Below are 16,538 nucleotides of genomic sequence, written 5' to 3' on the forward strand. Positions count from 1 at the left end.
CCATGTCTGCTCTCCTGCTCAAAGCCAGGCACTAATCTATGCTAAACAATTGTTGTCAAACTGAATCTGTAAGTGCTCAGAGTTAGGTTGAGCTTCTGTATTTTTGCCTGTAACTTCCAAATCAGGAAAAGGTACACGCTGTTAGTTGCATTCACATACAAAGCCTGAATGCTCACACACTCAACAGTTCAGTCCTTTCACATCCAGTAAAGTCTCCACTTCCCAAATGCATGAAGCCTACTCTGAATATGTGCTGTGGTCTCCCTTCTCAACACAGGGTAATATGCATAAGCTGCGAAGTAGCATTCAGTTGCTACTCTTATCCAAACAAACAGAATGGGTTCTCAAAAGTCACTTGGACACTTTCCAGCCACAAAATGAGGGAGGGGGAGAAAAAAAAGGGGTGTCCTGTATTTTAAAGGAAAGGTAAAGACTTCAAATTACATAGGAATGATAAATTTTAGAAATGAACTTATATATGCCCAATTTTATTTGGGAAAAAAAAGAATCCTCTAACTCACAAATTGACTTGAAAGGTTGGAAGAGGCGTGAAATACAGAAAATATACTTCAGTTCAAGCATTGTCAGAAGAAAGATGATATTGGAAAACACACATCATACACTGTAAACTGAATACCAGTTGTGTAGCAGAATTATCAAAACTATATACACTGAAAGTGCAGTTTAAGAAACCTCTTGTGCAAAAGAAAAGTCAAAAACCCATATGAAATGTGACAACCCACACTAGAGATTTAGGGTTTTTTGTGATAAAGAAGCATTGCTGCAGCAGAAGTAACACATCCAAAATAGCTCCCCAAAAAAATTCCCATTTAAGTTCTTGTTTAAGAAAAGGCAGGGTATAAGCAAGCAGCTCCCTCCGCCACTCCACGGCAGCCTGCCGCTTCCCGGATTCCTTCACCCTGTGGCTGTGCAGGTGGTCTCGCTGGCACACGGCTGCCTTCACCAGAGGAAAGTTGTTGCCCATAATATAATATATTACTGCGGTGAACAAGTTGAGAGGAGTGACTGCCTGTGCAGAAAATAGGACCAATCACAACTTGTGAGCTGCTGAATGACACTGGGAGTCCTGCCTCTGAAACTTTTGTTATTTTTTCCCCCTCCATCTACTTCAATTGTTCGCACAACTTGGTCACAGCCTTGGACAAGTTGCCAGAGATCTACATACACTTCCCACAGAGCCGAGCAGGCTCCTCTGTGCTTCACTAACAGCCACACCAGAGGTAAGGAACCTCTCTTCTTTTATGCTTTTAACTCTTACAGCAAGACACTGTAGCTGTAGTTTTCTACAAAAACTCCTCTACTGAAACTAACAGCCAGTTATAATTGTTTATCAAAATATGGAAACACAGGCATTACAGCTCTGAGTCAAAAATATAATGCTGGGGGGGGGCATATTTTAAGGACAATAAAAGCAACTGAGATTATTCAGCATTCTGGTGGGACACTAGCTGGGTAGATGATTTTCACAGGTAGCATTTACACCAGAAGGTGAGACGCTTTCATAATTTTCCTCAGACCTTTTTCCCTCCTTTAAATTTAGGAAGTTTTGGTTATTTTTTTATTTCTGTTTTAGTACAAAAATCAACAAAGAGAGTAATTCACTTTAAGTTTTGTAGAGACACTTTTGTCTCCCCAAAGCTGCCTATCCACAGCCCAGCAAAGGTAAAGCTCTTTCACCATTTAACTAAAAAAAAGTATTTTTATGATCTAACACATTGAGAGCACAAACATTTTTTTGCTGTATGATGAAAAAGTACCCTTAAAAAATGTAAGTGGTTTATAGCAGTACTAGAACCGAAATTATATCATGTTACTCAAACTGCAGTTCAAGCTACAGAATTCATATAGCATTTTTGCTGTAAATTCCTTTAAATGTTTATTTTCTCCTGCTGGTCATAACAACTGCCAAACTTGTCCTAGAATGCTTCTAATAAAAGATAAATCATTTAGCTAGAATTTGTAACTTCATGAACCCAATTTCAAATGCAGAAAGTAATCCATTTATTTCCAACTAAGGGAAATGCGTACACACTGTACAACCTTTGCTTTAAAAATCACTGCAAACAAAAAAGCGCATCTCAAACAGAAATGTGTCACATAAAGGACATTTTAATAATTAGATGTACAAATATTTTTAAAGGAATATGATTTATTAATATGTAGGTCTCAGTAATTTCTCCTTACAATCATGTTCTTTTCCCCTTCCATCAATTCACACCTTACTACTTACGTCTACTTAACATTCTGGTTTCCATAAAGACACACTGAATATAGACCTTAATTTTGTGATACGTGATTTCCCTGTTACAGAACAGACATATATAATTCCTTTTCCTATTACTACCTGGTAGGCATCAGGCAAAAATATATGCAGGTGCTTGGTTTTGTGCTCAGCAGCCTTGTGCCAGTTTTGAACACACAAGTACTGGAAGCATCCAGACGTCCTGTTACTCCTAAGGCAAACAATCTGTTATGAAGTTCTCTAGAAGCTGCTTCCAGTATGCAGAAGCAGCACTTGAGACCTCCCGGTGCCTTCAAACCAATGCCTATGACAAGCAAGAAGATTCTGAGAGACAGATAGACAGACTTTTTTCAAGGGTAAAATCACACAAAATGTATTTTCAAGCGCAGAGAGGAGTTTGGGTTTATTCTACCATGCCGAGAATCTTTCTCTCCTAACACAAACACTGCATACGCGCACTTTTAAAAATACAGAGTTTAAGCACACACACAGAGATTGAACAAACACATAGAAACATAATTGCTGTTGGCAACTCTTTACAAGAATGCATCCATAGCTACAAGCAGGTTAGACGCCTGTTCATCTGAATTCTGTCCTGTCACCGAGTTAGGTAGTTTAAAGTAGATGACAGTGTGGCTCAGGTGTTAAGTCAAATCTACAGATTTCACACTGCTAAGATCCAAACCCTGAGTAACAACAGCCGACAGAAGCCTGTGCTACATAGCAGGTAACAAACATTACAAATCAGATGTGAAATACTGCATTTAATTTACAGCAAATAATAATTTTCTGCCTTTTTTTTTGACACTCACTTGTGAAGACAACTATGTTATTCGTATTTATAGAGATTTAGGTTTATGTATATACAAACAAGGTGTTAGGTACTCAGTGCTTGCAGTAGAGGAAGGAGATCATTTCCTAAAAGATAATACATAAAAGGCAAATCATACTACGAGATGGGAAAAAGTATACGGCTATTACATATCTTGTTTTGATTACGGGAACAGATGAGTATGGAGGCTGAAGCACCTGCTCAAGGTCCCTCTGCATGGTCCTACAGCAGTTGCAAGGTACTTAAAGTTAAAAACCAGCCCAAAGCATTAGCTCCCAGGCTACTCTAATGGGCCAGCACACATATAAAAGTCTTAGTCTTAGGTATCCACAAGGATCATACTTCTAAAGGATAACTTCCAAAAAAAAAAAAAAAAAAACAACAACAAACAACCCCCCCCCCCCCCCCCCAAAAAAACCAACTGGTAAAGGCTCTTCCTGAAGATCTTGCTTCTAGAACACTGAGAACACAAGAGCTAGCCAAAAGTAAGATTGTAAGAGGAATGAATGTGAGTCTTCCCCTATCTTCTCCCAAACACATGAAAAATAGACACTTCAGTACAAAACGGACTTTAAAGCAAAAGGTAAAAAAGATAAAATGAGCTTGCTTTTCCTGTTACCAGCACTTCCTGAACTCTATAAGCTGAATTGTTGCTTCTTCTGCCATCTCAAGGAAATGTTTTCTGCAGGCAATTGAAAAAAAAATGATGTTACATGCCACCAGTCTCTAGCTCTCTTCAATGACTTAACGTACTCCAGCTGCATTTTTCTTTCCCCTTGCAGAATTTCTTGCTCTTTTTCCACACTCCCACTCTCTTCCTCTGCTAATTCTCTGCTTCTACTTTCCTCCCTGAATCTATCTTCCGCACTGTTGTCTGCATTCTTGCCTTCACCCACCTCAGTCTTTGTTTTGGACCTCCAGCCGTTTCCACTTTCATGCTGTCTTCTTAAAAAAAATAAAATAAAATAAAAAATCAGCTCTTTTTTCTGCAGTCAAGCTGTTGAATTGGCTAATACCCTTAATACTCTTCTTCAGTGACACAACTGCCTAGTGCAACTCACAGTCCAAAATCAGAATAAGCAACAGAACTCTGCACCCCTAGCACAAGTAAATAAAAAATCCAGCTGCTGCCGTAAATCCTAGCAAGTCACCTCCATACTATTTATTTTTCTGTAAAAGTAACAAAAATGAAAAGTTACTATATACCTTTATAAATCACTGCTCTACTTGAAAATCTGTAAGCAACTTCTGTTTCATCACTGAAAACCTTTAGTTACTGAACTAAATTGACAGCAGTGAGACCCTCTAAAGGTCTCTAGAGTTAATTGAGACTGCTTCCTTCTGCACTCCCTTCTCACCTCTCATCTTCCTCACATGAAAAAGGCGGATTTTTCAGACTTGGAAATAAAGGGTCTCAACTGCAGTGACTCCACACTGCCAATGAGGAGGTATTTTACAGAAGGGTTCAAAACAAAGCAATGCAACTTGGAATAAGAGATATACATTAACACAGGAAAGACAGCAAAGACGACAAGCATGCCTATGCATCAACTGCAGCTGCTGTGCACAGGCAGAACTTTCAAATTCTGCAATGTGCTCTCCTCTGGGACTCGCACTATGCACAGACAATGGTGATAAAGGGCTCCAGGTTCAATTCAACTCACAGCATTTAGTCCTGCACGCAGGGGTTCTTGGCTTTGGCACTACACACACGAATCTTTAAATTCACCTCCTCTGAACGAACAGAGAATGCCTCTTCCTGACTAAACTGTATGCTCACACAAACACCTACAGGAGTTTCTTAGGCCAGGTAACTTTTGGCAACAGTTCTAAACACAAACTAGACCAAGGACCATGTAACTTGATGGAACTTTTTGCATCACTATGTTTATGGTTAAGACATTTATTTTCAATGGATGAAACTGAATTACTGGATTTTGGGGACATGCCATTGTAAAAATCTATGCAATAGACTGTTACACACTGTTACTTTTTAACAATGCCTTTTCAGGGCTTCACTTGGTTGTATGGGACAGCAACAAATCAAATATGTCAAACCTCTTCTATTCCACTGATATCACTGCTGCATTTAGTAAACGTATGACAGGAAACAGGCTATGTCTAAAATTGCTGTGGCATTTCCAAAGGAGCCAAATTTATCCCTTGTGACTTCAATGGAGTCAATGCAGTTGCACCAGGAACGAGCATGACCCACAGTTTTCACTTTGGTCACATACGTCCTCTCACTGTGAAGGACACCCAGGAACAAAGATAAAAATAACCTAATACAAATCGGGGAAACAGTCACATGTCGGTGAAGCAGGAAGCAGTAACTGTGATCCGTGACTTATTCTAGGGCACCAGGTGTAGGGGATCCCCTACATAGTAACACACGGGGTCAGCCATACGACCTGTTCCTGCAGATTTGCACTGCACATAAGACAAACCTTTCACATCCATCAACAGCACTGGATTAAACACACAACTGCACAGCAATGCAGCCAGCAGTTTCTCTTGTGTAACGCTCAGTCTTGTCACACATGTGTAACACTGACTTTAAAGAAAATGTCAAACAGTTTGCCCTTTTGCTGCACTTTCTTTTCAAGAAGTGGTGTGTGTATGCAGAATACTTCTTAATATTGACCTCAAACACAGACAGAGGACTAAACAGCAGAGAACAGCTCCTATCTGTGGCAATGATCAGCCTTCATTTCAGTGTAATTACTTCTGACCTTGATAGCCACCCATATGCAGCTGTATTACTGAATCTGTTTCTCTTTATGCACATTTCAGGTGGGTGACAGCACCATGGAGGATTAACAAGCAAGGTATGTGTTTATTACTTGAAGCTATGCACTTGTAAAGACAAACTTGTTGAAATACAGACACAGAATTTGCTTCCTTTGCTTATAAGAAAACTTCTCCCACAGACAGGCTTAGTAGGTAAAACAAGTAGGTGTTTTAAACATTTCCAATTCCATACGAGCTTTTAAACCAAGAAAACCAAGTTACTCTGTTTTGACCTTTCCTTGTTCCTTCTCTACACCATTTTCTAGCCATAAGAGGTATACATTTTAACTTACACTACCTTCCTTTTCTTAAGATCCTTTCTTATTGTTTGTCTGGTAACGTATGTTCAAACAGCTCACGTCAGTGTGCCAGCTCAACTGAGCCTTCTGACCTACTGCCTGCTCCCTCAGCAACATCCCTCACTCATTCCAAAGGGAAGAATAATTTTTTTTTCCCTCCTCGAGAGATCTCACCATCTCTCCTCACCTGTGGTAGCCTTGCATCTGTGATGCCCAACCAGCTAATACTACTGCCTTTTAAAGAAGCACTTCAAAGTCCCAGGTTCTGCCCTTTGAGTCACACAAGTGAAACATGCAGCAACACGGCAGTGCAGGTGCTAGCATGTGCACAGTAACTCTAACGCTGTACACAGAAATGGACTTCTGCATATACGCAGGTAAAAAGCCATGCTGAGTCCTTCTGAGGGCCCCAGGAAATACAGCAGCCTGGAAAAAGGTGGATATGTTGCTGCAGCAGGTAGCTCACAGCCCAAACATCACAGGTTGCACAGCCCCTGCACTAAAAAAATGACATAAGTTGCGATGAAATCATCTGCAGGAAATACTGTTCTCTGTGCAGTGTCCATCGCACAAGCCAGTTACACACACTTTTCTGTACTAGCATAAATCCATTAGTGGTTCATCTGCCACACCTTGTCTAGAACAAGATAACAGCCTAACGCACCCCAGTCCGTACTGGGCTAGGGGAACAAATGTGTTTTCAGCCAAGTCCCTTGAAAATTCCTGTGCATATCTTGCTTCTACCGCACTTAGGGCAGAGCTAAGCAGAATATACTTGGCAGGCACTTTAACTGCTCAAATAGATGAAAACAGGTACAACAAAGTCAAACAAAGCTGAAAAATTATAGTCACTCTGAAAGTAAGTTCCTGGTGTGTGTTTTGTTCACAATAAAGTTAAGATCAATTATAGCTCAAAACATAACAAAACCCGAGGTTCATTTTCAGGAGGAAAGTATCATCACATGGAATCCTCTAAACATATTAAAATACCCACGCATAAACTGTTTTCTTTTAAAAGTCTCTTTTTAAATACCAGTGCTGCCATGGCCACTGAAAGTACATGTATTCTGCTCATACAGCACCATTTAACTCTACAGCCCCACATGGAGGGACAAAAAAAGAGTCTGAAAGACATTTGTGTTTCATTTTAAGGTTTTGCCATTTTAGCTGCATCTAAGAGACAGGTTTGTGGATAAAAAAAGTATCTCTGAATCAGTCAGGATCATCATGTAATTTTGGCAGTAGATATATAAGCAGTGGTTTTCCTTTATGTGGCATATATCAGCAGGTAGGAATTCCAGTTCTTGCCCCCACCCCGAAAGAGAGACAACAAGGACAGGCCTTCTGTCAAGCATATGATCATGATACAAATTTATAAAACATTAAGGGGCAATCACAGCTTTAGGAGCAAAGTCAGAGATGTATATATCACCATTATTTTAAAAACCAATTTTTCACACTGCAATAGCCCCTACAGAATCCACCTCACTATGAGCTACGCACATATCAAAGCCAGCCTCTTGCCATGGAAGGCTCATACAAGAAAGTTTTACACTGCAACTACTTATTGGGGGTTTTAAGACCATTGACTCCCTGTGCTTCCATCTGCCATTAAAGGGGGGGGAAATATACTTGAAACAAAACACTCACTTAAGAGACAAAAGTTATACACATGCTTTATTTTTTTTCTCATAGCAGTCCTCTGCCTTTGCATCTAAATTTTGTAACACATCGTCCTACATGTATAAAAAGAATGTACATGTATAAAAAGAATTTAGTCCTTACTCTGCTTTGTCTGTTGAGAAATACACTACTAAAATTTCCTGCAGCAGCAATGCATTAGCTTTTATTTATGCACCATAAAGAACTTTTACTTGGAATGGAAATCCTTCAACAAGATTTCTTTTCCTCCCTTCCAAAAGAAGGTACTGGTAAATTACATTATCTGCCCGGGTCAGTAACAGCAGTAATATCCAGATCTCCTGGCTGAAAGGTCTGTGACTCTGGCCATATCATCAGGCTTTCACATGCGCTTGAATAAATAAAGCGTGGAGGGGTGGGAGTGGGAGGGAAATCAGCCATGGCCTTTTCACAGACTGTGAAGGGTGAAGAGATTAGGATCTAAAGCCATGATCTGAGTAAATTCCACACAACCGTAATTTCCATTTTACAATTCCTCACCACTAAGAAGCAGGTGCTCGGTAGCCTTCAGGAGGAGAAGCACAACACAGCACAAATCCTGTTTTAAAGTAAACTGCTCTGTAAAGAACCTATTTACTTCAGGCTTTTTAGAAATTTAAAACAATCTCCATTTGCACTCATCAAAACACTTTACTTCTGCATTTCTAACTCTTCACTTTCCTGCTTTCCCAGCTCCACAAAGGCTGTCTAAAACAAAAAGAGAAGATAATAGGCACTTTGCACTGTTCCTGACAACTTTTCTTCTTTCCTGCACTCCTAAAACCTCTGATTTGTGCCCTCTGCTTTCTTGTTGCCATGGAGAAGGTCCAATACATAACCCGCTCTGCTCTGAGGAGAGCCTCAACTATTGAGGTCAACCCACAAGCACGCCAAAGGCTCCAAGAGCTCTTTGTGAATTTCTGCCTGATTTTAATTTGCCTGTTGCTGATCTGTATCATTGTGATGCTCCTCTGAAGTTCCAGCACTTCTCTGCACTGTCCTCTAGGAAAATCACCCCAAAGGGAAGACACCTACACCCGCAACTCCCAATGCAAGGATCCTCTTGTGAGAGGGGCTAGCACTTGGACTAGAGCTGTATGCCAACCATCGCACTACTCTCTTTCTACCTGCTACACGTATTAAAATCACACTTCTTCCATGCAGAACAGTGTGTAGAGCCTGTTGATACAAACCTGTGCATGACCTAATTTGTCTGTCTCAGTCAAGAGATGTGTTTTCTGAATGGGGTAAGGTACTGTCTCTTCATGGAGTTGGTAAGTTCCTCAGTGTTTTAGCTAGCTCATAAAAACAGCAACTTCACATTTGAGGGGCCTGAGTGTTTATAAGTTTCTCTGAAAATCCTTAACCCCTTGGAGGGATTCTAAACTCATCCCACATCCATCCAAAGAAGAGCTTACAGGCACATAGCCCTCAACACATTGTAGGAAAATTTCTACTCTACTTACTTCAAGGTGTTGCACCTCTGTATTACCAACTGAAGGCATTCAAATTGTTTAGTATTTTTACGGCAATATGAGAATAAACTGAAAATGTCTTCTAATACAGAAATAAAAAAAATACTTGATATGCTTTTCTCCCTATTTAAGAGATCTTATATATATTACACACACACGTATATACGTGTGTGTGTACATACACACACACAACCCGCCTTCCCTTGGATCTGAAAGAAAAAAAAGCAACTTCATTTACAGTATTTTTCACTAGCTGCTTCCTTACAGAACTAAATGACATCTGTAAAGTTTTTTCATTATGTTTTGCAGAAAAACTGACTGGTACCAAAGGTTTAATTTTCTACAGTCATTTAACTGGCATGACAATTAGCACAACTGAATAGCTCTCCAAGTTCTTAGTATTTGGCTTCAGACAACTTTATAGTGTCCTACTGTAACCTATGCAATAATTCCCTTAGTTTAAAACTACAGAAAACTTGGTATTTGCCAACATCACTCAAAGTGGCTTACATCTGATGTGGTAAATAGGGAGATTTAGGCCACCCTTACTGCAGTCACTGAAGTGTACCATGCAAATAACAAGTAGCACCACCACCTTCAACTGCAATGCCTGTTAGAGGACAAGCAAGTATTTTCCTAAAATAAATTATACATTAAAAAATAAATTATAAACAATTATGTACTACTGAGCAGTAGACTTCCAACCCTCCCACGTGTTGCTGGTATTAAGCCAAATTCCTAGAAGCTTTATGTAGTTTTTCAATTGAAAGAAAGCTCAAGAAACAATAGACAGAGGTCAGACAGACATTATTTTTGAAACAGGCATCTTTCTGTACCACCCTACATAAGCAATCCTATTGATGAATACAGAAAATCAAAACAGGTTTAGCTTAATCTTGCATTCTGCCTTTAAGACTTAATATTCCATGAATAGAAGTATCTGGTAAATAGATACGCTGCAACCAGACCTCTGGAATAAGTTTAATCACTTGAGGAAATTAGTTAGCTGCTGTATAAGGATTAGGGCAAGCACTGACAAGATTGGCAACACACTCTCCTCACTTGGAAGTTAGTATACAAATACTACTGATGAAAACTCTCAACGTAAATCTCAATTTTCATTTCATGCATTCTGACTACTCTCACAAATGCATGAGATTTTAGTAAGCGCACTTCCCCTATTAATCCTTCTTCTTAAGAAAAGCCACACAGTGCACTTTGGGGCTGGGGGGGAAGGGAGAGGGCAGGAAATAGAAAAATCAAGTTACTTTCTTCTCTTTTAAAATCTGTATTTTTGCAATGGATAGAGTTTCCAGTTTTAGTTTGCTTTGGAGAAGTTTCATGAGAAGTCAAGAGACTTCAACTGACAGTTTTACAGTAATGAAATCTTCCTGAAGAAAGAAAAAAAAAAAAAAAAAAAAAAAAAAAAAAAAAAAAAGGTGTCAAAGGGTAAAATATCAGCACATACCCCACCCTTGCCCAAAACCAAACACACCATTTTACTCTTACTTACCTGAAAAGCCATTATTTATTAAAAACAAGAACAAAACCAAAGTATAAATAAACTGGAAGCCCTACTGTTCTTTTACAGCAATGCAGATAAATTGCATGTCCTGTATGGTTCATCTGTGTCTTAGGGTTCTGCTGATCCGAAAAACTGCTATGATCTTCTATATCACTAAATGTCAACTTAATTCAGAGATTAAAAAAATAAAACCTTTTGTACATAGTACAATCTTCTTTGTATACTTATATGGGCTTTAAAACTAACATCTACTGTATTTTTATTTATTAAAATGACTGCTTGAAAAATATATTAATGCATAAATTAAGACACTTAAATACAATTCCAAGTATCCGTTCTATCATCTACTTATTAAAGTTATATGAAAAAGAGCCAGTCATCATGCAGCTTTCTAATTCTTTGTACCTCTGTTTATTCTGTTTTGGTTTTCAACAGTAATCTTGCCTCTGTTGCGATGTCCAGATCGTTTACACAGACTTAATTCACACTCATCAACTACTGCACATAAGCGATCCTAATGAATTTTATGAAAGTGTAATCAAGAAGTTCACTACTTTTATGAGCCATAATAAAAATTCCAAACACAGTATGTAGCTTGGATTAAATTTTCATTTCTCTGTTCCACTCCACCCAAGGCTACATCTTTTCCTTAAAGAAAGCTAAACAGGCAACAATTTGTTATTACTCTTCCTCCAAAAAAAAACACGTTACAAACTTCTGTGGCAATTTTACACTGGGAAAGAGCTGAATCAGGAGCAAGAATATGCTGGTTTTAAAGATGTGTCTCCTCAGCCAGCTCATCAGCAAAAACTCATGTATCTACTTTTTCTCGAGGTAAAGACATGACTCATTTCAGAATTGAATTTTTTTTTTTTCTAGTCAAGACTAGTCAGTAAAGCACTTTAGAGGGCAGCAGGTATTGCATTTCTTTATTAACTTTTCTGCACGAATTTAGCAACAACTGCCCTTACTAGCAGAACTGAACCACTCTGTGGAAAGACAAGTGTAAAATAGGCTTAACAAAATTTTTCACAAGAAAAAAAAAAGCACAAAATGTTTTGTTATGGAAGGAGATGAGTGAACACCTCTTATTCATTGCAAGAATTAGAAACAAAACAAAATATTTTATAAGGATTCCTTTAAAAGTTGATGCTCATTTCAGTAAGAACTCTGTAACATGAATCGTTTAAAACAGGTCCTAGATTTAACATAATATCCGACAGTTAGTTTAGTCAAACTGATTGCTTTATAAGCCTGTTTGGTTTTTTGTTTTGTTTTTTTTTTAAAGATACAAGAATGCCAAAAGTCCCACTTTTGTGTAAAATATAAAACTACAAAACATCGCCCTCTTGTGTTCTTCCCTAAAAACTTACCCGGTTATTGAAAGGAAGTTTTGGCAACATTTCACTGTTATGGCTGAGTGGTCCTGTTTCTTTCATTTTTATACATATATTTCTATACAGATAAAACACAACTCCTAAGTTATTAACACTATCTTAAAATAAGCTATTGCCTGCGTGCTATTAAAAGCACTAAGGATCCATCGTCTGCCAACCCAATCTTGATTTTTAATAAGGGATTTGCAAAGCTGCAATGAATCCTACACAGCACACTGCTGGCAAACGCTACCTACTGCACTGCACGATGCCAAACCCTAGAAGGGTTGGAAACACGAAACAGAGGCACATTTTGCCCAGATAAGAAAGGGAGAGTTTGAGGTTTTTTGGTTTTGTCTTTTTTTTTGGGGGGGGGGGGGGGGGGGAGGTGTTTTTTTTTTCCCCCACCTACACAGATCTTTTAAAAGTAAATTTTCAACAATCTATTGCTGAAATAGAGTAAGTCTGAAGAATAGCCATTCTTTTGAAAATCAAATGGGCCTGAAGAGTACCACACACAGTAATGAGAAAATAAATACAAAATTCTTCAGTAGTGAAATTAAAGCTATCATTAACTTGAATTTTTTTTTTTTTTTTTTATTTTTAAGGTACTTGGGAAAAAAAAAACTTGTAGGATTATCCAGATTCCTTTTTTGGAAAAAAAAAAAAAAAATCTAGTTATTGTAAAGAAACATTTTTTTGTCAAGTGGCAGAAAGTAAAAACACGTGAACAGCTGAGGACGCAATGCAATTCATGTGAATCTACACTGCTCACTACTGAAGGAGCAACCGAAAGGTACAATCAAGAGATCTGCTGCAAGCACAAGAGGGCAGACGGGTGCACGTTATGGATCTTGCTAACAACAGAGGTCTCAACCTGCTACTCAATTTTCTGCTTATTGTCTTGGTTCTGGTGCTCGCATTTATCCTTGTGAAGCTGATGTGAACCTCTGTGAGGCTCCATATCCTTCTCAAATCTTGTTTTGAGGGTTCTGCAATGATAACGTAGACACTCCAAACTATCTGAATAAAAATATGCAAAGACTGCATAGACTGAAATATCTGACAACTAGAGAAAGTGCTCACATACCTATTTTATCAGAAAGTGATCCTGAAAGCTGTATACAATTATCTACCTGTCATCGAGTAAAGAAAGCATCTACAGCCCTGCTGAGTACATGAGGAAATGAAAGTCTGCATCAGCAGTTACCGTAGTTAGCTCACTGCTACAGCTAACTTGTATTTAAAGATCTACAAAGGATCTGCAGCCTTCAAGGAACATCATTTCTGCAACAGGGACAGCAGATACCAAATTTTTAAAATAGGATTTCTGCAGAACATTTACTCCACAGGAAATGACACTGCTACAGCAGGAAGACAGAACAAAACACCTACACTGGGTTGACAGCACACATCAAATCACCAGTGGAGAGTAAAAGCAGAGATGCTCTAGATGGAAACAAGGATATTCACGAAAAGCAGCTTGCAGCTGAGATGGGGATAACTTAAGTTTAAATATGAAAGCATAATTATTAATTACACCTTTTTTGATGGCTACAGTTCACGGTAACACCTTAAAAGCCAGAAGCCATTAATGTTATCCAGCAGCATCAGAAGTCGTCAAAACAACTGAAAAACAAACAGCCATGAACAATGGTTATCATACGCTGCCTACGAAGCCCTTAACACCACCACATACACAAGCGGTCAGCGCATCTGCACAAATGCAAGTGTGCTACAGCCTCAATAAGCTGGATTTACTGCTTATGCACAGGTCAAGTGTGCAGCATTGGAGCCCTCAAGCAGTATTTGCCATACCACTTGTTACTTGCCAGTGCAATCACCCAGTCCATGGCTTGTCCTCACATTAAGCATGAAGCCATCTTCTACGGGCCTTTACAGGATGATGTACACTCCCCACGGGTTCCTGGGAAGGACAGTGACCAAGAAGAGTTCAATTCTGCTGGAGTTACTCACTCAGAAGGTAGCTCGACACACCTGAGATATGCTGGGAAAGAAGGTGGCCAGACTGGGGCCAAACAGCTTACTCTTTCCCAAGTACAATGTGGGAACAAAGTGCATCAACACATATGCATTGTACAGTAAATGTGACGTCATACATATGGATATTAACAGTCTTTTGCACACATGCAAAAGAGGCAGATGTTGCTCATGGGGTGGAAGAAGCCCCAGCTTCCAGCTTTCTCTTACAACAGCACATCCTTGGTTCGCACAGACTGCTGATCCAGCACTTCTCAGAAGTGCTGAATATATTACAGAGCTGATGATCTCATGGTCACACTGAGGATTTCCAGATGGTTATTGTTGTTGTGGAGTGGTTTGGTTATCTGGAAGACACCCATCTAAATTGGATCTACAAGAAGAATTTTCACAGGAAAAAGCCAGTATGTGTAGGGAAACAGAAAGATTATGTGAGTTCTACCGCTAACAGGAATCCATGTTCCAGACTATGCTACCTGCTCCAAAGCTTAGGCAACACTAGCTGAGGCAGCACGAACAGTCAAAACAAAAGCTTTTCTCTCATCTGTTCTGAAATAGGTGCAACAAACACTTAAAATAGCTTCTGCAAAGTACACATCTATAGCTTTTTAATGCCAGTATAGTAATATAAATTCTTGTCTGTTTGCATTTTAAGCAGAAAACTTTGCACAGTACCATCACCATACGCACTTTATCACTTATTTTGGTAATCTTGAATTATTTTGCTTTCAAAAAAAAAAAAATCCGTAAATTTATCTATGAGGAATATATGTTATAACAGTTACATAGTTATGTATTATTTAGAGGATTTCTGCTAGTTCTTGACATAGATGACACGAAGCATACCACAACTGATAGGAAGCTCACTCTAGTTTAATAGCTAAAATTACAACAAATGAGTTAGCTTTGACAAAATAAATAAATAAATAACAGTCCCATACTCCTTTTTAATAAAACGATAAAGATCGGTCTGCTGCCACCAACAGCCACGTACTTCCAGATCCAAAATTACATACAAATAAAGTCTATAAGAAACCCTGCCATTAGCATCTAGAAAAAACCCCAGCAGTCAGAAATTAAAATTACAGAATCTTCAATGAATGTTGAAATATGCTGCTGAAACCGAAACATGCATTCTCCTGAGACAACATATAAAATTAGCAAATTATCAGTTAACCAATGCCAACTTTCTTTTTGCAGTCCAAGTTCGGTTTCCCATTGTCAGCTAGCACTTACTCCAGACTGAGTCCACATATGCACTATAATGAACGCAATCCCAGTTGTTGGACTATCAACTTCACAGCAAAAGGAATAGAACATAAAGCTTAACCACTGCTCACAGTAAGGAGTTCCCTTTGCTAACTAAAGGTGGTAATTCTTCATGTTAAAACATTTTATCTTGCTGAAAAGTATGGTTTCATCAAACCATGGGAAAAGTGCTGATATTAGTAAGTTTTAGGTTTTTTTATCTGCCTGGTTCGTAAGAAAAACTAGTTTTGAGTTAGCACTAAAGAACAAAGTTTTCTGTAGCAACAACACTATTTGAAGAATGCTATAACTTCTTCTTTAATTTAAAGTTTTACAACTTTTGTTTACCAATGTTGAGGTATGCATGCAGTTTATTTTCTTTCTTCTCTGTTTTGAAATGAAGATTGTGGTATATCTAGATTTCTCAATGCATTAAAATTTAATTTCCAGTAACTTTTATATACATGGTATGAACAGGACTGTTTTCCTCATTAAAGAAAAAGCAGTAAGCCAGATACATTAAAGGAAAAACATGCACTTATGTAATTTCCATCTATTATTTCTGCTATATTCTGACACAAGTTACCACACCATGAAGAAATCATACAGATGTCCTATACACTTGAAACAACAGAGATTCATCATGTGATGCCTACACAGAGTACATACGCACAGTAAGTACATATGCAACCTTGTGAAACCTTCCTTCTTATTGTATCTTCTCCCACAATTTTAAAGGCACACTTTCATTTTAAACCTTATTTCTGAACTAGCATACAGTGTGCACCTAGGTACATCTGGATAATACGATAAGGCTTTAAGAAATGTCTTTACATGAAAACACACAGCCTTTTAATCCAGATTTGTAAGGCCTCCCAGTTCAGCAATTGCAAAATGCTGTCAGTTAAGCTCCCCTTACCACAGGCCCAATCACTCACTTCCTTATTTTGGAGATCAAAAAATTAAAAAAAAATAAAAATAAAAAAAAAAAAAAGGATTACAATGGTCATATCTGCTGAAAGATCAGGTATACTCTGAGAATAATCAAA

General features: G+C 38.5%; 2 protein-coding genes across 2 annotated transcripts in view; one reads left to right on the top strand and one right to left on the bottom strand.

Annotated features, from left to right (window-relative positions):
• Positions 1-16,538, bottom strand: part of CEP85L (centrosomal protein 85L) — a 123,395-nt gene that overhangs the window by 51,065 nt on the left and 55,792 nt on the right. The window lies entirely within an intron of this gene.
• On the top strand, positions 1,092-9,458 carry PLN (phospholamban). The gene is made up of 3 exons (XM_086744177.1): positions 1,092-1,241; positions 5,889-5,923; positions 8,558-9,458. Exon 3 carries the CDS (start codon positions 8,681-8,683, stop codon positions 8,837-8,839), a length of 159 nt encoding a protein of 52 aa, XP_086600303.1. The 5' UTR covers positions 1,092-1,241; positions 5,889-5,923; positions 8,558-8,680; the 3' UTR covers positions 8,840-9,458.

The sequence above is a fragment of the Chlamydotis macqueenii genome, chromosome 3, assembly GCF_036417535.1.
Source record: "Chlamydotis macqueenii isolate bChlMac1 chromosome 3, bChlMac1.mat, whole genome shotgun sequence".
NCBI classification, from domain to species: Eukaryota; Metazoa; Chordata; class Aves; order Otidiformes; family Otididae; genus Chlamydotis; species Chlamydotis macqueenii.